The sequence below is a fragment of the Gasterosteus aculeatus genome, chromosome 3, assembly GCF_964276395.1.
Source record: "Gasterosteus aculeatus chromosome 3, fGasAcu3.hap1.1, whole genome shotgun sequence".
Lineage (NCBI taxonomy): Eukaryota > Metazoa > Chordata > Actinopteri > Perciformes > Gasterosteidae > Gasterosteus > Gasterosteus aculeatus.
Genome location: NC_135690.1, coordinates 8004983 through 8025790, shown reverse-complemented (window position 1 = coordinate 8025790; position 20808 = coordinate 8004983). Strand labels below are relative to the sequence as shown.

Below are 20808 nucleotides of genomic sequence, written 5' to 3'. Positions count from 1 at the left end.
ATTGTGCATGCAAATGCAGTTTTGAACAACCAACCTCTGTATTATAAGTATTTATTGAGAGCGTTTTAAACGTACTGTAACAATACACCCACGCAGCGGCCAAGATGTCGTTTGTGGGTGACTTTGCCGACGAAAGGGTGTTAAAAATTCTGCTTGTCTACTACTGACAGCCAAATAATAGATACGTCATCTTCTTTTTCTATTCGAATCCGTTGGTCCAATGGCTGTGGCTGGGGGCGTGGCTACCTTTGAATCTCGTCCCCCGATTGGCTACTTGGCCAAAACATACAGGGTAATGCACGGCTTTTCCTCCGTTCTTATGGAAGTTAAACCGAAGTTTTTCTTTAGGACAATGTAGACTCAAGGTTGCATTTAAAGTTTAAGTTACAAACATCAGTTTGTGCGCGTTTCAAATCGACCTTACATTTCTATTCATGTGAGAAAGTCAAGAGAAGAAGAGGAAAAGTCACCATTGTTCGAACTGGATCGTGTAACGTAAGTTTAGCGGCTAACATGCTAACTAGCTAACTGGCTAATCTTTAGCTGAATGCGATACTGGAAGCAGCGAGGGGTGAATTCAGTGTTACGCTTAACATAACAACTTAACACACACGTACACTTCTTACCCATCACGAACGTACGGTGTTCTCAATGCTCTCTTTCAAGCCCCGTCGTTGAAAACAACCTCCTTTTTAAATTCATTTGAAGTGACAATAACATATGATGCAGTAGTTTAAAGAATACAGTACGAATGCAACTAACGTTAATTGTCATTATTTCCACTTTCTTTCTGCATTACTTGCACTAACAGTTGATTAATTCCTATTCCTTTAGTAATACAATGCAATACTCGCATACCTTCAGACCTTTAGATGATGGCATATAACGTTAACATATAATACACTTTGTCTACTCAGCTGTCAGTTTATGCAAGAAAATCAAAACGTTTCAGTCAAAACACAAAATGTCGTTTTAAATATATGCTCATTCAGGTTTGAGGTGCTGTTGAAATGAATAGTAATGTGGCATACTGTATGTATCTAACAGTTGATCTTCCTCACTAAGTTACTTATAAGGTTCCCTTTTTTTGTACCTTTTATTAACTGGCAACTGATTGTGAAAATAGAGTGTGTGCCGATCATCCGGAAAACCCAACTTAAGTATTAAGTTTGAGTTCATATTGACCATAATTATGTAAGGCAAACTATTACAATAGTCATACACCTAACCAAGTACTGCAAAGATACTATATTTAGTTGTAAAGTTATTTATGGTCACACTTTTCCTTGCAGGCTTCCCAGATTTCCTGTCCCCGTGTGGAAGACTTACCGGTGCGTATCCCTGTACTTATGCAGTTGTTTCTTTCCTTTGTTTTCGTGCAGGCTTTTTGCTGTGGCGCTGCGTGGTGTTTCCATACTTAGACTTTGCTTTCGGTGGGAGCAGTAATTTTAGTGCATCAATGGGCTGTGAGCACAATGAAAATAGATTGCGTCGGCTGCGTGTTTACAGTGAACTCATGTCCTATTTGTGACTGAAGAGTCAGCGATTACCAAGCGATTACCAACAAGCTGTCAATAAACGCACAACCTCTGTTTTCCATTGATGTTCAGTTAGTCACGGATCCCATCTTCCTGTGACACACTGGTTCACTGTAGCTTTGTGAGCGGGCTGGTCTCTACTTACACACACCCAGTCGGCATGCGATGGTGTAAAACATACATCAATCAGCCTTAATAATACTGTGCAGGAAACATGCACTGCCCAGACTCCCAAAGCCATGGGCTTTAGTTTGTCTTATTGCTGTTCACATTCACGTAGCAACAGGAAGTCTGTTCCCTTTCCTTCTAATGTCCAGGACAGGTTCATTAAGACGCATTGACTCAACAGTTGTTTAGCAGTTTAGGCCCTAAACTGTAACGTTTCTCCTCCGTTCAAAGGTCAGTGTTGAGCTACTGCTGCCATTCAGACTGTGTCTTTATTGAGAGAAATGTACCGGCTTTAAGCTTAGCTGAACAACAGATTGTGACATCAAGCGGCCGTGAAGCGATTTGTCAAAACAGTTTTTCTCTGTTTTGGTTGCCAAGTGTTTTATAGATTAGCGCTCTTCTGGCAGTATGAGCTCAGTGCTGATACAACACTAGGAACTGCTTAGCCAGCCTATTGTAGATCAAAGGTCCTACTACTCCAAGGTACTTTATGAACACTTGCTTCTTTCTTATGTGCAGTGGGTTAAACAGGCGATGGGATAACAAGTACAGCACACGTCTAACAATAGTCATACTTTTAAGTAGTTTTAAATAAAGAAGAAGCATGTATTTAGTGGCCCTTTTTAAAAGACATGCTGAATATATTTAAAAGATCATAATGATCGCCATTTAAGCTGGAATTATCTCTGAAACTGCTTGTTTGTCATGTCTTTGTTGACCTTCAGCATAGAGAACGGGCTCCGCTCCTTTTTCCATTTTGTGGCTGGTGGGTTAAATGTCGGGGGGACTAATAGGTGTGGCTAATATGACCTCATGGAGAAATGAGGTAATGTTTGGCTCTGGTCTTTACTTGGAGCAGTAAAGACCAGTCTATCTTCTCCCTGCAGCTCGCTTATCACTGTCCTTTCCTTTGGTGGACGGAGCGCACGCAACGTGGGCTCTGCTGCTTCTGCTCCTCTTTAAATCCAGCCAGCGATTTCTTAATTAATCACGCAACACTGGTTTCTCCTGCTTTTCAGCGTCCCACATCTGATTCGCATTTACGCGCTGTGATTATGATGTTTTCCCTGCCATGGCCGCTTGCACGAGTTACACCGTGTGGTGTTCTCAGCCCGCTGAGCTCGCGCTAAACTTCAGCGCACAACCCCCGGGCGCATTGAGTCACCGTCTTAGATTGGCAGCTCGCCCGCGTTGACCCTCATCCATTCACTCCCGCCCTGCTCTCTCTCTCTCTCTCTCTCTCTCTCTCTCTCTCTCTCACTCGCTGCCGCGCTTCTGCACGCTGCCGTTTGATTGGGGTTGCCATGGCGCCGTGCGGCCAGAACGAGGCTTCACGTACAGCATCTTGTGTTCTCTTCACAGAGGGCCGCCGGTGAGGTTGAGGTGCACTGACTCGAAACGCAGCCGCGTGGACTGTCGCTCAGGACTCTGCCGCTGTGCCTCACTCATGGGGGGGTCGCCTTCCACAGTCAACGCTCAGCAGACGTGACCACTTTGTGTGACTTCTTATGTGGCTTATTGGCTTTTTTTTTTTCTTCACTGGCTCCTTTCTTTTTTAATTGCAACAATTCTTTCGAACCAAACTGGGATTTCCCCCCGATGTTATGCACATCAATGGATACCAGTGGCTCAGTGATTAGCACGGGAAATGAGGAGCAGTCCTTTCATGTCCGCTACAGGTAGGAAGATTTCCTCTCCCTTAAAAGAGGTTGGGTTAGAGAAGACCTCCCCGATCTCTTTTTCACAATATCAATTCTTCTTACAAAAGATAATAAATGAGGCATCATTTGTTTCCTTGTTAGCTTGTTAATAGAGGGACCGTGTTGTGTGTTCCACGGGATCGAAAACTGACACCCAAGTTCCATCATAGAGCAGGAGGACTGTTTCACGGGGCTTTGTGACTTTGTTTGCCAAAAAGGGCATCAGCCAGCTGTTCATACATCCCCAAGTGGAGAAGCATGCCGGTGTGACTTGTTCCAGTTGGCTTCAATATTTAACAAGCCCTGAAAAATTCAGCACCGCTTGCGCTGTTTTTTTTCGTCCAACTTATTTGGATAATACGCCTCCACTTGGTCGGAGGATATCGTTTTTGGATCCACGCTGTTGTTCTCGATGGTTGTTGTTAATGACTTGATTCCATTAAACTTCACCACAGAGGCTGTTGGTGCCCAACATGTCTAATAAATCTATTTAGTAATCTGTCGGCTGCGCACTTTCCAGCCGTAATCTCAGGTGACCAGGTCAGAAGAGAGAGCTTTAGAGACAAGCGGATTACCTGAGGATATGCTGAGTGTGCAGTTTCCTCTCTGCCATGCATTGGGAAGTTAATGATGTGACAACATCACACGGGTCTCCTTTTAAAGTTGTCCAATGAGTGATGCTGTAATAGCTCCATGATGTCAGATGAGCGGTGTGGAAGTGGAAGATCGGTTAGATGCCTCTCACGAGTTCCATCTGTTGTTGTTGTTGTTGTAAGACACAAAAAGCTATCAGGTAGGCTATTTTTTGCCACTGTTTGTTACAGTTAGGAAATTTAGTAGAAACATTTTTTGATTTAAGGCGCTGGCTGCTCACTGCAGCAGCTTTGCTGACTGTTTACAATGTTTGGCTGGTTTCCTTCTGGATGACAAAACCAGCTGGTTTGTTTGGTGTTTTTGTGACATTTGACTTCATCTAAGGAATCGACACAATTATGTGACTTTATTTGCTGTTTCTGGGTCAGTTTTGGAGGACTTTCAAACCAAAGCTTGGGTGGGTACATGCGGAAAGCTCCACATAAACAAACTAAGAAGACTTTGTGTGAAGCCGATCTCTTCACAACAATGCAGTTTCCTGAAAAACAATTTTTGCTTTGCACACATATGCTACTAATTCTAAAAATAATGCTTGCGCAGATAAACCGCCACCATTGTTTTACAACTTCAATCCGGCCTTGAATTCAACTCCCCCTGCTCTCTGCCTTCATTTTGCTTTAAAAAAAAAAAAAAAAAACACTTTCTATTGCAAGTCAAAAGGATGTGAAATCTACCAAAACAAACAGACCCCAAACTATTGTTCTCTGTAGGTGGAAGGAAGTAGCTAAAAGCCGTCCTCGTGAGCAGAGTCGGCTCAGTCGGCTGTGGGTTTCAGCCAGAGAAGATCTCACCATAAATTCTTCATTATCGGGCCTTTTAATTATTGACTCCAGAAACTAGAGTTCAAGCAGCAGGCTGGATCACCTCTTGGCCAGCTGACGGACGGACTCCGCTTCTTCCCGCTGCAGGATGGAGGTGTCCTGTCTGGAGCTGGCGTTGGAGGGTGAGCGGCTCTGTAAGGTTGGCGACTACAGAGCGGGCGTCTCTTTCTTTGAAGCCGCCATCCAGGTGGGCACAGAGGACCTGCAGGTGCTCAGCGCCATCTACAGCCAGATAGGCAATGCCTACTTCCACCTGCACGACTACGCCAAGGCCCTAGAGTTCCACCGGCACGACCTCACCCTGACCAGGTCGGAAGCAGCACGAGAAGCAAACGCACCCCTGCTAACCGATCAAGACCATATTGATTATTACTGACATGAGGTGCGATCCGTAGGACGGTTGGCGACCTGCTCGGAGAAGCCAAAGCCAGTGGGAACCTCGGCAACACGTTGAAGGTGCTGGGGCGCTTTGACGAGGCTGTGGTTTGCTGTCAGAGGCACCTGGACATAGCCAGAGACATTAATGACAAGGTGAGGCTGCAGGGTTCTCTGTATAATGCTCAGGGGACATCCACCTCAAACCACTGACGTGTTTTTCCTTGACTGGTGCTAGGTGGGTCAGGCGCGAGCTCTGTATAACTTCGGGAACGTGTACCATGCCAAAGGCAAAAGTATCTGTTGGAGTGGAGCCGAACCTGGAGATTTCCCAGAGGAGGTCATGCTGGCCCTGAGGGAGGCAGCGGAGTACTACGAGTAAGTGGCCGCATAGTCAGTGACATTGTTATAACACAATGCCTTTCTGCTATTGTCCCATTATATCACATTTGTGCACCCTCAGGGCGAACTTGGCCATAGTGAAGGAGCTTGGGGATCGCGCCGCTCAGGGTCGGACCTACGGCAACCTCGGCAACACGTACTACTTATTGGGAAACTTCCGCAAGGCAGTAGCGTCTCACCAACAGGTTTGGTGTAACCCTAAAAGACCCTTTCTTTAAAGCGCGTCATAAAAAAAAGTCCTCTGAGTACGGCCGAGCCCTTTTTAGCAAAGTGTTTTTGCACACGTCTGCCGAGTGAAAGTTATTCTAACAGTGGATGGTGAAATGTGTCTACATCTTTCTTTGGAACAGCGCCTGCTCATCGCCAAGGAGTTTGGTGACCGCTCGGCAGAGAGACGCGCCTACTGCAACCTTGGGAACGCCTACATCTTTTTGGGGGAATTCGAAGTGGCAGCTGAGCATTACAAGTAAGCCACAGCCGACTGCGCATTCGCATATGTCGGGTGTGGTATGACATATTGCCTCTGTTGAAATACCACTTTTAAGATTAGGATCTTAAAAAGGGCTCTCGGTTTTGGGAGACTTTGGGAACTGTGTGGCGTAAGAAGCCGGAGGGTCTCTGCAGTGCTTTGAACCAGCTGCTCTGCATGTTTACCAGGAGGACGCTGCAGCTGGCGAGGCAGTTGAAGGATCGAGCCGTGGAGGCTCAGGCCTGCTACAGTCTGGGCAACACCTACACACTCCTGCAGGACTATGAGAGAGCCATAGACTACCACCTGAAGCACCTCATCATTGCCCAGGACCTCAATGACAGGTACACACACACACACACTCATTTGCTAGAGGAAGAAGAATGCCTATGTGTTAGGGGTGTAACGATTCATTTTAACAACGATTCGAATTCATGGTTGCCGATTCGATTCATGGACGATCTGGGTTAATTTAGAACGATTCGATTCGATTCAGTGACTTGAAATCGATTCAGTAACTTTACTGGACAATGCAGGCAAAGTTTCTGAGATCCCTGTTGTTTCTTGTAAGGAAATCAGGTTTAAATTAATTATGGATATTATAAACAAGCAAACAACAATTAATGGCAAATGTATAAACGTTTTATTTGAATCAAGTGCCATTTTCAATGTAAACATTACACAATAATTACACAATGTTTGGATCAATTCACAAAACCCCGGATTTCCAACCACATTGTAGGGTCGCATGTCTTTACAGATAAACTTGGCAATTGTTACTGTGATGTTGAGTTTGGTGCTGGCGAGGCCTGAGGTGTCTGCAGAGCTACCTGCTGCTGCTGCAGCGGTGACGCTGCTAGAGGTCCTGACTGTCGCCGTTGTTTAGTCCCACGGCGCCTTAGTAGATGGCCGGAAAGATTTGTTGTGTTTCCGTGTTTTTTTATTTGGCTTCTACATATTCTACAAACAGCGACCGACTTATTTAGAACACCTCTGTGTTTGCAAAAGCCAAAATGTTTCCACGCGCTGGATCGATAAGTTGGTTTGTAAATGTCTCGCTCGCAGTCGTCTCCTCCACGCTGTGTTTTGTTCCGAGTTTCGCGCGGCTGCCGCTGTGTACTGATGACGTCACAGACAGGCAGACTGAATCGAGTAACGTTTAACGTGTCTAAAGTGCTAAAAAACAAACAAACAAACAAACACGCATCCATGCCGTTTTTGTACTTAAATCCAATGTGCAGTTTCCAAGTATCATGTACCATTTCAATCGATTTGTAATCGATATATGTCGTCCGGAATGCCGATTTGCGGAGCACAGATCGATTCAGTTGGATCGCAGGAATATAAATCGATTGATCGATTCAGTGGATGAATCGTTACACCCCTACTATGTGCCCATGCACGTGTTTAAATGTGCTTATTGATGCAGGATTGGAGAGGGCCGTGCGTGCTGGAGTCTTGGCAATGCTTACACTGCACTGGGGAACCATGACCAAGCCATGCACTTTGCTGAGAAACACCTGGAGATCTGCAAAGAGGTACAAAGTACAGAAGAAGTAGTGTCCACTTCCCTTTCTTCTATCTTTGCTTTTGGCTTTACAGTGGAAACAATGTTGGAAAGAAGTTTTACTTTACAGAAACAGGAAGAGGAATCCTTTAGTTTTGAAATAAACCTGTGTGTGTGTGTGTATTGTGTTCCTGTTTGTCAGACTGGCGATAGGGGCGGGGAGCTGACGGCTCGTATGAACGTCTCCGATCTCCAGATGGTTCTGGGTCTTAGTTATAGCACAAATAACTCCACTATCTCAGAGAATGAGGCCATAGACTACAACCTGAATGGTCAGTTCAAAGTTCTATGTCTTCTTTAAACAGAGCAGTTTGTCTGGCTGGTGTTTATATCGTGTTTTTTGTTTTAGGAGCAAGGCCCAGGATGGGCAGAAGACGCAGCATGGAGAACCTGGAGCTGATGAAACTAACTCCAGACAAGATCAATGTAAGAAGTTCTTCCACTGACGCACCTGATGTTCTATCCATTCAAGTCACGCTTTGCTAAGTTTGGACCCCAGATGCTGCGTCTTCCCCCCACTCCCTCCTGCACGGTGGTAACTCGTCCTCTCCTGTGCGTTGAAGGGTCAGAAGTGGAACAGTGACATTCTGAACAAACAGCCCAAACCCTCCCTGGTCAAGAGCTCCTCCAAGCTGTTCTTCGTCAGCCGTCTGCGTGGGAAGAAGCACAAGGCTGGTGGCTCCAGCAAGGTTCTCCAGGACACCAGCAACACGTTGAACACCAGCCAGACCCCCTCACAGGGGCCGCAGAAGGTACGCAGCCCATTTAGTATCTTACAGCTTTCTGTTAAGCTGCGTCTCATGTTCAGGTTTTTGTACTTCATCAGCGACTCAGTCCGGAAATGCTGGGCGACGAGGGCTTCTTTGATCTGCTGAGCCGTTTCCAGAGCAACCGTATGGATGACCAACGCTGTTCGATACAGGATAAGGGCAGCAGGTTGTCCTTAAGCAGCGGTTCAGAGTCGCCTCCCAGGGCCATCAGGAAATGTGAGTGCACCGTAGTCCCTCTTCATAGTCATCCGATTCTCGCAATCTATTTACCTGCTTTTCATCCCAAAAAAATGTGACTCCTCTGCTGCATTCCTCCTCTCCAACTGTGTAGCGTTATCAGAATCCGCCAACGTCTCTGGCGCCCAGGGCCGGCGGTTAGAGGACCCGTCTGCGGCGGCGGCGGGGGGGAGCCTCCCCGGCCTCCGGCTCAACCACAACAGCAACCAGGCGGTGCTCAGCCACCTGATGGCCAACACCGACAACGCCGAGCCCGACGACGACTTCTTCGACATGCTCGTCAAGTGCCAGGTGACCTGGCGTGACCCAATGCGCGTTCAATACAGAGGAAGAATCGAGGAGTGACTAAACTTCTCCTCCTTGCTCTCAACCACCAGGGGTCCCGCTTGGACGACCAGCGCTGCGCCGCGCCGCCCCCGCCAGTCCGAGGGCCGACCGTGCCGGACGAGGACTTCTTCAGCCTCATCATGCGCTCCCAGGCCAAGCGGATGGACGAGCAGCGCGTCACCCTGCCTTCGGCCGCCGCGGCCCGGCCTGCCTCCAACTGAACAAAGCACTTAAAGGGACGACGGGTTTCGTCTCACGAAGGAGGGGACGGACCAGTGGGCTCACGGGAAAAGCCTTGTGTATATTTACATGTGTCCTTTGGGACAAAACAAAGCACTGTCAGCATCATATGTAGTATACAGCATGAAAACGCTAACATGAACCTGGACAAACTCGGCAGCATCAGGAACGAACGTTTTTTTATCCGTTTGTACTCATTTCACCGTACGTGTATTTTTCAATACATGACTACAGTTATGTCTGTATTTATTGTACTTTTTTAATGATTGTGATTTTGCCGTCCTGCCGCTGATGTGCTTTCACAAGAGTGAGTGTTCAGAGGTACAGAACTTTCCATGTATTTTGTTGTTGTTTTTTAGAGGTTGGGGGGTTACGTTCGGTCAGGCGAGAAAAATTGTATTTTGAAAAAAACATTTGATAAAGGAATGAATTAACCTGTGTCCGTGTGCAGCACTTACGCTCTTTGTACTAAATATTTCAATGATGCAGGATGAATAAAGTGTCATCCATGTAAGGCTCCTTGTTTTTTCACTTTTTTTAAAAGTTCAATGTGAACGCTTCAGTTCAACTAAACACAAAATATCCAGCTTGTGTAAAAGAAACTTTATTGAACGTACCAGCAGTCAGACTTGAGTTAGCTTTAATTAATTTAAGTCACTTCTAAAAACAAGAACTATAAAGGCTTAATACACTAGCATTTCAAAAACATAACTGTACATACATAAACACAACTGAAATAAATACATCTATGTACTTATTAGTTTGGCCTGATTTCTTAAAACAATATATATATACTATAACATAAAACATGAATCTTTGTAAGTAAATTGATATTAGAAGACAATGTGCGCATGTAAAATGCAAGAAAAGAACAATGCATATGCCCCAAATACTGGTTATAAATAAATATCCTAACGCCCGTGCTTCCATCCACGTTTCTTGGTGCATATGGCTGGACGCTCGCTGTATGCAAAGACTGCCCCCCCACCATGGTTGTGTTGTTACAGCAGTAGACAAACCAATGCTTTCCAACACTAAAGGCTTCTGAGCTGAATGCGAGGGGACTCCACCATCGGTTTGATGCTGACACAACAACCTTCCATTGCAACGAAAATTCAAATTTAAAACAAATGCACAAGCTACCTTACACATTTTGAGTCGCAGCAATGCGGTTAAACATTGGACATCAGCACATCCCACGGGAAAGCAACGTCGGATAATAGGACCTCTGCAGAATCAGGCTTGTGATAGGAAGAGCCCACTAATGACACCCGACACACACTATAAATTCAACTTGTTCTCCTAAACAATAGCAGCATTACACCCGCTGTAAGAAATGAATATGCAAAGGAAGAAGGAATGTCGGACTTCTCAAGATGACTTAAATTTGATTTTGACCATATCATCTATGTTGTTTGTTCGCGTTTACATTTCTCTTATGGAAACTGAGAACTCAAGGAAGGCACCATCATGAACAAAGCACTCTGTACACTCTAATCTCAACAACTCCTCAGTGAAAAGGACATGCAGCAACTGTATGACGAGTGGAGATGGTGGAAATAAGGGGGATGTTGTAAAGAAAAGGGAGACCATGCAGCATGTGTGCTTCTCTTACGTCACAGCTCAGCATCCATTTGGGTTTTCTAGTGAAAGGGAAAGGCCCATTCACCGGTCTGTGTGTTGCTCTATGTGTGTGCGTTTAAAGCTAGACGTGTCAATTCTGTCACAAGGCCGTGACAGTTGATAGTGAAGGAAGGTATAGAGGAGGGAGGTGTGTCTTTTAGATGACCACCAGTAGTCTGTGTGTGTGTGTGTGTGTGTGTGTGTGTGTGTGTGTGTGTGTGTGTGTGTGTGTGTGTTACGGGTTGTGTGTCCACAGTGTGACGGTGCGGTCAGCCGAGGACGAGAGGAAGGACAGGTCTTGTGGATGCCATCGACACTGAATCACCTTGTCGCCGTGCTCCCCCACCACGGTCTGAGGCAGCGGCTTGGTCAGGTCGCCTAGCAACAGACACAGGAAATGGAGCTCAGTCAGGAAGAATAAAAAAAAAGAAAAAATCCGGACGCGCCGTGACACCACGTTTTCTGATTGAAGCAGGTTTTTCCTGTGAGACATTAGCGATGATGCCGGTTGTGTCTTAAAGGGAAACAAGTGTTAGAACTACAGGCAAGATGATCACTCTGTTCTTCCTTTTTGTCGGCAGCGAAGGAAAAATACTCAAAGTAGAGTCTCCCTTTCTTCTTAAAAAGTACGGAATAATATTTACTTAGAACGGACGTTTCCACTCATGGTCAACAATGTCAGACTCCAAAGACACGATGAAACCACATCTTTACTGCACGTCAAGCAGGTCGCTGGACCCAATAATAATATACTTAATATACAGGGTCAAATCCACTGTAGCTGCCTGCTTCCAGAACTTTTTAAACTTATATTTGGCTAATGTCGGGTCAAAGCAGTCACCTGGGGGGGTCATTACTGCGCGATTGGTTTGTTAAGAAGCGGAGACGTACCCTGCAGGTTGGACACTATGACCTTATTGTCGTAGGAGCCGGTCAGCAGGTAATGTGCTCCCGGGGAGAAGCGGATGGATCGCACATCGCTGGTGTGCGGCCGATAAACCTGAACGATTCGTCCTCCTCGGATGTCGTACAGCATGCACGCACTGTCTTCCTGTCCTGTTGCTAGGAGACGACCGCTCGGATCGACTGCTACCGTGGCAACAGGACTGCCTGTGCAGTGAAAAGAAACATTTAAAAAAAAGTGAGTGTCGCTGTAGAAACCAATACATAAACCAGTAGAAGCGTCCCACATTTTGACGGCAGCTTTCTAGTGTCGTACATTGCCGGGGTTATTTCATAAAAAAAACATAAAAGGTGGTACCTGAGCCGTGGAAAGCAGTTCCCACTACTCGCACGCAGCTGGGCACCCTGATGTCCCAGAAACGCACCGTCTTGTCTTGAGAGCCGGAGGCAATCATCCAGCCTCCCCATGAATACAGAGACAGGATGTGACCTGCAGAGCAACACAAAAAGCATCACATACTTGTCAGCGGCCATCTTTCTCTCTCCTCATGTCTCTATTCGCTGTGTCGGACGGGAGGGGAGGGAGGGGGGTTGGATGAGACGCTCGGGTGTACCTGTGTGTCCGCTCAGGGCGTGCAGACCCTGTCCTCTCTGACAATCGGTGGTGTAGATGTTACAGTCTCCAGCACCGGCGCTGATCAAGATGGCTCCTCCGCTTTCTGGGCCCTCCATGAAGGCCAGGTCTCTGATGGTGCCGTCATGCATGCTGAACTCCAGGTCTGGGCCTGAGGCACAGAGAGAGAATAAGAGAAGCCCCGCTGCAGTCGGGCATCACAGGAACGCGCCTCGGGCTGTACCTGTGGCGTTGCACGTCTCTGCACTGAACGGGAGGACTTTGACATATTTGTCATTGGAGCCGGTCGCCAGCAGCTGCCCACAGTGGCTCCAGGCCGCGCAGTAGATGGACCCTTTGTGGTGTTTGTTCCTCTTGAAGCGGACGACGGGCTGCTTTATTGGACTGGAACCGCTGAGGAGAGGAAGTAGACCGAGTAGGAAGGCAAGCCAAAAGTTTTAAGTCAAGCTGTAAAGTGCTTGAAATTTGAACTTTTCATGACAACCTGGCAACTGCTGAGAAGAAAATTGTGTGATACGATCAAAAGTAGATCTTTTTTGAGTTTTCTTTTTTACTTTAACAGTTCCTGTTAGTATTCCCTTATACGGTAGACCGTAATAAATTTCTACAATGCTTTGGATGGAGGCACCCGCTGGGTGGGAGTTATCCTGTACCATACAATTACATCATGGCACCACCCAAGGGTCCTCCTTACCTTGAGTCCAATGTTTCTGGATAAGCACACACACGTAGAGTTTTGGAGTTGGACCCAACAGCGTAGAGAGAACCAGACGGGTGAAAGGCGACAGCTCGAATGGCTTGAGTATCTTCTAAAGTGTGCACGGGCACAAACAGCCTTTTGGGTTTGTCGCCCTAAAAACACACAAACACACAGATTATATGTAATTAGCTCCATCATCTTTGATATCAACAATTTTATGAAACTAGCCCGAGATCGTGATGTAATTATGTTATAACTTTACACTGTTTCATCTTCTTGTGCGACAAAAAACTAGAGGAAATGTGCTGAACTCATTTTTAGCAGCATTTTAGCATTTTTATCAGCTCAGAGTGCCAAAGTCAAGTCAAGTCAAGTCAAGTCATTTTATTTTGTATAGCCCAGAATCGCAAATTACAAATTTGCCTCAGAGGGCTTTACAGTCTGTACACATACGACATACCAAAGAAACGATTGTTCTGTGACTACAACAACAGCCACGGTGAGAGAAAATGCGCGTGTGAATAACAAAGGCAGGCTTGCAGAAGGAAAGTAATTGCAGGTTAATTATTCAGCGCAGAGAATGATATGCTTGTTGAGTAATCGATCGCTAGGAGCCGGTCTGACAGAACTGTTGGAGTGTTACTTGTGTGCATTCGTGCCTCTTTGCTTCGGGACAAGGAGCCCGGTGAGTCACATTGTGGACTTCCTTTTTGTTTCTGTCCACTGCGAAAAAAAACAAACACAGAACACAGCAATCATCAGGTCACACCCTGCCACCAACCCCGGCAGCAAAACAAAAGAAACCACACCCACAGCACCTCTGGGACAGGACGGGCGACTCGTTGGGAGGCTGAACCGGGCGCCCCGCCGCGGCGCGCTGCGGGGTGCTGCTGAGCACCCCTCCCCCTCGCGTCTGCTCCGGCGTCACGGATGGAGGCTCCTTGTTGTCCTCAGAGGTGGGTGTGTTCCCGTTGCACTGCTGGGTCAGAGACTTCACCTCCTCCCCGAGGTCCTCCATCCCCACATTCAGCTCCTCCAGCTTCTGGATGGACCTGAGGAGGGCGACACGGGGCGCATGCACATCCATCAACTGCACCAGTTTGAAACACAAGGCGGGCGAAAAGACAAAAGGAGCCGGAGTAACGGTGTAATTATGCACAGCTTCCCTTGTGAATAATGCAGAGGCTGCAGAGACGGGGGGAGAGGGAGGACAGGAGGAAGTCTCAAGGGACAAATCAAAGGGCTTTTGTCCTGCTGACAGAGCAAAAGTGAACCCATTTCCAAAGGTCATTTCTGTCACACACTCAAAGCTTAACATGTCGGGGTTTATGAGCATGCTTCAGTCGCCTGGTACATGTTAGAGACGTGTACAACAGTACTTATACACAATATTATGACACATGGTGCGGTAGTCCCTTGTGACGTGACGTAGCCGATCACCACAGATGGTGCAATGTGGACAGGAGGCGGGTTTATTCCGGGGGGGGGGGGGGGGGGGGGCACATGGGGCCCATTGTTGTCGGGGCCTTAACGTGTCTGCTTCTCCTTCGTCCGACAGCTGCTCCTCTCGTGAAGTTATTAAAATCGTTAAAGTGCTGAGCGGGTTCAATCACCTCCATGTCACACCACCTGTGCAACGGGCATCTCCCGCCGGGTCTGTACCTGTTGAGGAACTTCTCGGTGAGGCTGTGCTGCATTTCGCTGGGCGGGGGCTCGTGCTGGACCCCCCCCTCCAGTAGCATCTGCTGGTACAATTGCCTCTGCTGCTGCTTCTGCTCCAGGTGCTGCTGCACGCGGAGGCGTTGCCGATAGTACTCCTCATACTTCTCTGTTGAGTCACGAAGCTGCAGGCAGAACACAAACATGTTATTGAGCCCTGTTTGTTGTTAAGTCATTTTATCAGTTGTTCAGCAGATATTGTAACTCTGGGGGGGGAAGAGGGGGGAAACGCTGGTTTTTGGCCTGAATTCAAAATGTGAACACATGTGTACAAATGAACAAGGATAAGTGGAAACCATTTAGCACAACAAAAGCATGTTCACACGCACACACGCACATACAGCGAAAAGCATCTGCCGACTCCTATTAACACTTATCAAAGGGAGCATTGTTCTGTTGTGGGTTCAGGTATTAGAGGAGGTGAGACCGAGAGCTGCCGTCCCCACCCCCTCTGCTGCTTCCTGTCCTGACAATCTGATGGGAAACGAGGGGGGGGGGGACTGTGCCCGCTCTCGAAAAGGGAAGGACGCTAGAGAGGAGAGCCGGGAGGAGAGGGCAGGGGGAGTACGACAGCGAGGCCCCCCTAAGTGTGCTTCCGTCTGGCCTCAATGTGTCTTTGGGGTCGGGGGGGGGCAGCACAAAGCACCTACTTCAACGGGACCCGAATAGAAAGCAGGAGTCGGACAGAAAGGGGAACTGGGTCAACACTATTTTCAGGCAACATGCGGGCAGTAATGACCCTCTTTTTTTGGGGGGGGGTAAAGCACCCGGGTTCTTGGGCCTCGTGCCCCTTCTGCCCCACAACCATCTCAACCCCGGCCTCGTCCTCTCAGGACGTCCAGGGTTACATGGAGACATCTGTTCAGATTTATGAGGGGATGATTGGACTTCTGTTAATTGTTTTGGACTTCGGTTCCTCTGAATTTCAGAACATGTGTAACGTGTGTGTGTGTGTGTGTGTGTGCGCGAGACCAAGGAGTATGAATTGTGAAGAACGACCACAAACCACAGTAAACTAACCTCCATGTGTCTGCGCACAGACACACAACACGTGACGAGCTGGGACACGATGGAAGAAAACTAACAACACCAAAAAAAGGCAACCTTTTAACAACGTCTCTGATCCAGCCAGAAGACAACGGAGCCAGAACGGGCCGAGCTGTCACCCTAAGTAGCCACATTAGCTCAGACACACCTTACTGAAAGATATCCATCTGAGCTGGCACGCGTACAGACCTTCAACGTCGGCGACACCCATCGAGGACAGAGATCGCGTTTCAGGGACATAAGAGAGACACATGACAAGTCCAACGGGTTCCAAATCAGCAAAGTTAGCCACGTTTACCTCGTTCCTGTCGGCGGCGGCGGCGGCTGACGGAGCGTCCTCGCCCGGAGCCGGGGAAGGGCGCAGGTTCTGAGCCCCGGCCGAGCCCATCATCTTATCCACAGGCGTGTCCGTCCTCGACCTTCACAGGGACGACACACCACAGGAACAGATTATCCAAGACGCCCGTCGCTAAAGCGGGCACGGGCCGAGGCCTGCTCCAGTCCCAAGCCTTACGTTTCAGGGGATTCCTCGAAGATGCTGTGGCAGTCGGTGCTCTCCATCATGAGACTCCTGTTCAGGCTCTGCCCGCCTGCTCCCGGGTAGTGAAAGTTGGCAAAGGAGTGGGACATGGGAGAGACCCCTTTGCCTGGCGCCGTCTCCCCGCCGCTCGCTCTCTTGTCTTGGCCGGACAGGCCGAAGGACAGCCCGTCCAGCGCGGGGTTCAAGGAGCGGGACATGTAGGTGTCGGCGGACTGGGGCCGGCGCAGCGGGGACGACGGGTACGGAGACAGCTTGCTGATGAGCGGGGTGAGGAGGTCTCCGTAGCCGGTCTTGGTGGGCTTGACCAGGCGGTCCACGTGGATGTTGAGTTGCTTCTGCTCGAAGGCGCAGGAGAAGACGGTGTGGGAGAGGTTCTGCATCCAGGAGAGCAGAGACAGGTCCAGGTCGTCACAGCCGTTACCGCAAAGCATGTCGACGCCGAGGAGGACCTCGCCCTCGGGCATCTCCTCCCCCGTCGCCTTGCTCTGCACAATCAAACCAAACAAATGGAAATTCAATCGGGAGCCTGCGGGTTTTGTCCGAAACCAAATGATTTCTTTGGTTTTTCAGAGGTCCAAACCTGGCAGAACTCCACACAGCACTCATAGAGGACTCCCTTGAGGAGCAGCTGGAAGAGTCGGTCCCTGCTGGCCTTGAATCCAGCCTCGCTCAGCTTCCGGTCTGCAGGGATGAACTCCGCTACCATGGTGCAGGCCTCATCGAAACACTGCACCCTGGCCGTGCTCGGGTTCCAGTCCTGCAGGGCGGCGGCAGAGCAAAAGGGGAGTCAACAAATGGAAGCAAAAACTGATCACCGAATTGTAAAAATACATTTAAATAAAAATGCAGGAGAGAATGACAAGAAGATGCTCCCGGTCTAAGGAAGCTTTAATCCTTCACGTCATACTACCAACATGTTCCCCTTTTGATCGTCACTCTTAGGTCTCGCCTTGAACTCAGCATGGTGTGTGAGGCGAGGCAGCGTGAGGAGCAGACACAGTTTGCTGTAGTCATCTTTAGAGGGACAGAACTCCTCCAGAGCGTGGAGACACTTCACTGCTTCCTGCATGGTGAACTCCAACTAAAACAACAGGAAATACATTTCAAATTAGATTAGATTCTTAGATTAGAATTAGGAACGCTTTATTAAACTCGTTTGCCACCAAAAACAGCTCATAAAAAAAGGATTAACTTTAAAAGATATTATTTACAAGAGACGACAAAATGATGAATTTTGTCCCGCATCATCCGGAAAACACAGAAATAGTTAAAGTGATAATTAACTACTATACAATTGGATTACATACATCATTATGGAGCAACAACCCAAAAGGCAACATTTGTATCCATTGCTTACTGTAACTGGTGGGGCATCCATTCGTCCCCTCCGTGATAATCGCAATGTACAGCTCAGACAAAAAGGAAGGGTGGGAGGGTGAGGGGGGGGGGGGAGTAGGGGGGGTAGCAGAAGGGCACACTTTCTTTTGCCTATTGCCATCTGGTGGGTTGGACCCGACAGGTGAACAGATGTGATATGTAAAACGGCTTATTCCAACATGGACAATCAAATGTGCCGTATAAGAGGTGCACACAAACTGCTTAATCCAGTTAAACCCTCGACAGCACTGAGGACAGTCAATGGTTGCGATGCTGCTCACATGCATGTGCAGCCACCGCTGAAGTCCACACACGCAACCTGCCTCTGTCCGCCTCTCTCAAAGACTAGCAGGTCTGTTCAGATGAGTTGCACAATTCCAGTTTCATCCAAAACTGCATGCTTTTCTTCTCATCTCCTAACGATTGAGCCTTCCTGTTTACTGCCATGACAACCAGTTGCAGTCAGTGGGAAGACAAAGCAGGTCTGTTACAAAGTCTGTTCAACAGGACGCAAATCCAAGGCTGTGTCATCACTGGGGCGGCTTAGAGGAGATTAACAAATACTTATAGTTTGTTAGTACATTTTAGTCCTACAGCTGCTAAAATGGTTGAATGACTTACATGCTGCGGTTCGTCTTCTGCAGACATGGCGTTGTTAACGCACAGAGCCTCGAGAAACTTCTGCTTGAGGATGATGTAACGAAACCTGGGGACACGACGGTTGTACAGACTTTATCAACGCGTTGATGCGGTTTTCCTTTCAATGTTCTGCTGTAGGCATCAACAAAGGATACCTGAACGTGTAAATATACGGACCTTTTTCTGTCAAACTTATCCATGCACTCCAAAGGCTGAATGAACTGCAACACCTCGTCCCACTGGCCATCCAGCACCAGTTGCCTGACAGAAAGACAGTTCATTTAAAGCATATGGGAATCAGGTTCTATAATGCGTCCACATGAACATGTCATGTGAATGTGTTTCTATAATATAGAACTGGAGAGGAGTTTCCAGAATGTATTAGTTGATAAATGCATTTAACACGGAGTCGAGCTGCAGTCAACACACCACCGGCCGACTTTCAGGGGACTCACACCCACTGCAGCGTTACGCTACACCCAATCCAGAGGACACTGTGAATAACGCAACTCCTGATTGGAGTTGAGTTGCCTGTTGTTCCTACTTTCAAAGTTGGCAGCAGCTTTCTGAGCTGCAACTTGAGAGGTGCCGACCCGGGTTTCAGCCCAGGGTTCATTTACCTGAGGAAGAGCATGTCGTCGGAGTAGAGCCCGTTGATGACGCCGCTCTCCTTCTCCAGAGCCAACATGCTGATGTGCAACTTCCTGGAGTTCAGAAAGTCCAGGATCGCCTTGATGATCTCCACCTCCTTCACGTTTATGGTTTCCTCCGCTGTCATGGTGACGACTACTCACACACACACACACACACACACACACACACACACAGACAGAGTCACAAGCTCAGTTCTTAACTTGTTTATGTGCGTAAATAATGAATACAAGTTTGACACAGCTCATTGATTTTATCAGCCGGAGTAGCAACTTGGAGGAAACATCTGAAATGCGTATAAAACAGGAAAAAAAGCTTAATTGTAATGTGGTGGCTCCTAAACATGCATGCGTGGAGGTGTGTAAGGGGACTGTGTCCGTGCAGTCCTACCTCTTGTTTGCATGCACACTTGATTTTAATGCTGTGATTTAACTACCCTGCATCACACATGTGGTTGTGTTGTGACAACAGCAACCCCGCGTTTCCTCGTCGGAGGACCGAGGTTTGTTGTTTAGTCCTCGGGTCAATAAACTGTGACGACGGAAGGAATCGGTGAGACCAACCTTAGCTTCGAAAGGATGCACACCCCTCCACTTGCTGTTTAAGCAAGGCCTTATATCATATATATTTATATTACCGCAATGACAGTCAGCACCCAGTGATGCTTTATGGCCTCGTATCGATCAACAATCGCTACATAACACACGGATGTGATCAAACACACAAACAGACACACGCGCTGCAGTCCTGCTAAGCTAGCATGCGAGCTAGCTAATAACTGTCACTAAGCCTCAAGTCAAACAGCATAAGGAGCTTAGGCTACTTGTTAGCTCTGCATAGATGCCAAATTTAACCCCCGGATTACAGCAAAAACAACAAACGGCTAGTTAGCTCACCCAAAGCGGACTAATCTAACCGGGTGGGACGGACGGGGGGGGGGGGGGACGGGGGACTAGCTAGCCGGGGCCGAGGGGAGAGGCGTCCTCCGGGGCGCGGTGCGCACTGACAGCTTCCCCGGCAAACAAACAGCGACCCAACTAACGCTCACCTGTTTCTACAAAGACACGCGGTGCAGGAAACGAACGCCCCCCTCCTCCTCTGCTCCCCCCCCCCCGGTCCCGGGTGGGTGCTTCCCTGCGCTGAGGACGGACGCCGACACGACGCGGTGCTGCTCCGGGTTGTCGGTGCTCGGTGCTCCGCCCGTGAATGCGCCTCCTCCTCCCCGCTGGATCTCTTTCTCTGCCGCTGTGTTCTGCAGGAGAGCCCCCCCCGCCCCGCACTGCCCCCCCCATCCATCCAGCCCGCACGCGCACACGCGCGCGCACTCTAATACACACGTAAAGGTTAATTAAGAGAAATAGGAGAATGAAATGTGTCAGATATGTCAGAACATTTCACGAGCCGTATTAAAGTTGCCTAATGTACTTGTGTAAACTACTGTAGTATTTTTACTCAACTGTAAATGTACACATAAATAAATCAATATATTTGTATGTAGTCGACACTGACCCCATCTTGGAACATTGGTAATGCTTCCATGTACATTTATTCTCTTATATTTTATTCTGACATGAGCCGCACTGCGTTAGGAATGTGAGGTATATTTTGATTCCTGTACTTTTACCTGCTTATGATTTGAAGAGCACCGTGCATGTGTGTTCATCAACACTGGCCCCTGTGGCCCCTCGGGGAGCCGCTCTCCCATC

General features: G+C 48.1%; 2 protein-coding genes across 9 annotated transcripts; one reads left to right on the top strand and one right to left on the bottom strand.

Annotated features, from left to right (window-relative positions):
* The first annotated feature begins 185 nt into the window (after nucleotides 1-185).
* Nucleotides 186-9782, top strand: gpsm2 (G protein signaling modulator 2). 3 transcript variants are annotated; one of them, XM_078098951.1, is made up of 16 exons: nucleotides 268-495; nucleotides 1293-1331; nucleotides 3069-3385; nucleotides 4969-5190; nucleotides 5277-5412; nucleotides 5495-5634; nucleotides 5720-5843; nucleotides 6009-6124; nucleotides 6316-6471; nucleotides 7557-7665; nucleotides 7837-7966; nucleotides 8044-8120; nucleotides 8258-8446; nucleotides 8521-8680; nucleotides 8796-8992; nucleotides 9079-9782. In XM_078098951.1, exons 3-16 carry the CDS (start codon nucleotides 3306-3308, stop codon nucleotides 9247-9249), a joined length of 2007 nt encoding a protein of 668 aa, XP_077955077.1. In that variant the 5' UTR covers nucleotides 268-495; nucleotides 1293-1331; nucleotides 3069-3305; the 3' UTR covers nucleotides 9250-9782. The 3 variants fall into 3 exon arrangements, with proteins under 3 accessions (XP_040028214.1, XP_077955077.1, XP_077955078.1); XM_040172280.2 differs by lacking the exon at nucleotides 3069-3385 and having other exon boundaries at nucleotides 186-495; XM_078098952.1 differs by lacking the exons at nucleotides 268-495; nucleotides 1293-1331; nucleotides 3069-3385 and adding an exon at nucleotides 4020-4199.
* Nucleotides 9783-10945: 1163 nt separating this feature from the next.
* On the bottom strand, nucleotides 10946-20367 carry wdr47a (WD repeat domain 47a). 6 transcript variants are annotated; one of them, XM_078098947.1, is made up of 18 exons: nucleotides 19493-19657; nucleotides 19072-19237; nucleotides 18629-18712; nucleotides 18434-18518; nucleotides 17385-17516; nucleotides 17016-17192; nucleotides 16409-16920; nucleotides 16193-16313; nucleotides 14791-14972; nucleotides 13947-14180; nucleotides 13788-13851; nucleotides 13123-13280; nucleotides 12652-12821; nucleotides 12409-12579; nucleotides 12153-12284; nucleotides 11783-12001; nucleotides 11128-11269; nucleotides 10946-11087 (listed from the first exon to the last, which is right to left on the bottom strand). In XM_078098947.1, coding segments are annotated over exons 1-18 (2763 nt in total). In that variant the 5' UTR covers nucleotides 19506-19657; the 3' UTR covers nucleotides 10946-11086. The 6 variants fall into 6 exon arrangements, with proteins under 6 accessions (XP_077955073.1, XP_077955074.1, XP_077955075.1 ...); XM_078098948.1 differs by lacking the exon at nucleotides 19493-19657 and adding an exon at nucleotides 20151-20367 and having other exon boundaries at nucleotides 11006-11269; XM_078098949.1 differs by lacking the exon at nucleotides 19493-19657 and adding an exon at nucleotides 19999-20158 and having other exon boundaries at nucleotides 11006-11269.
* Between the last annotated feature and the right edge of the window lie 441 nt (nucleotides 20368-20808).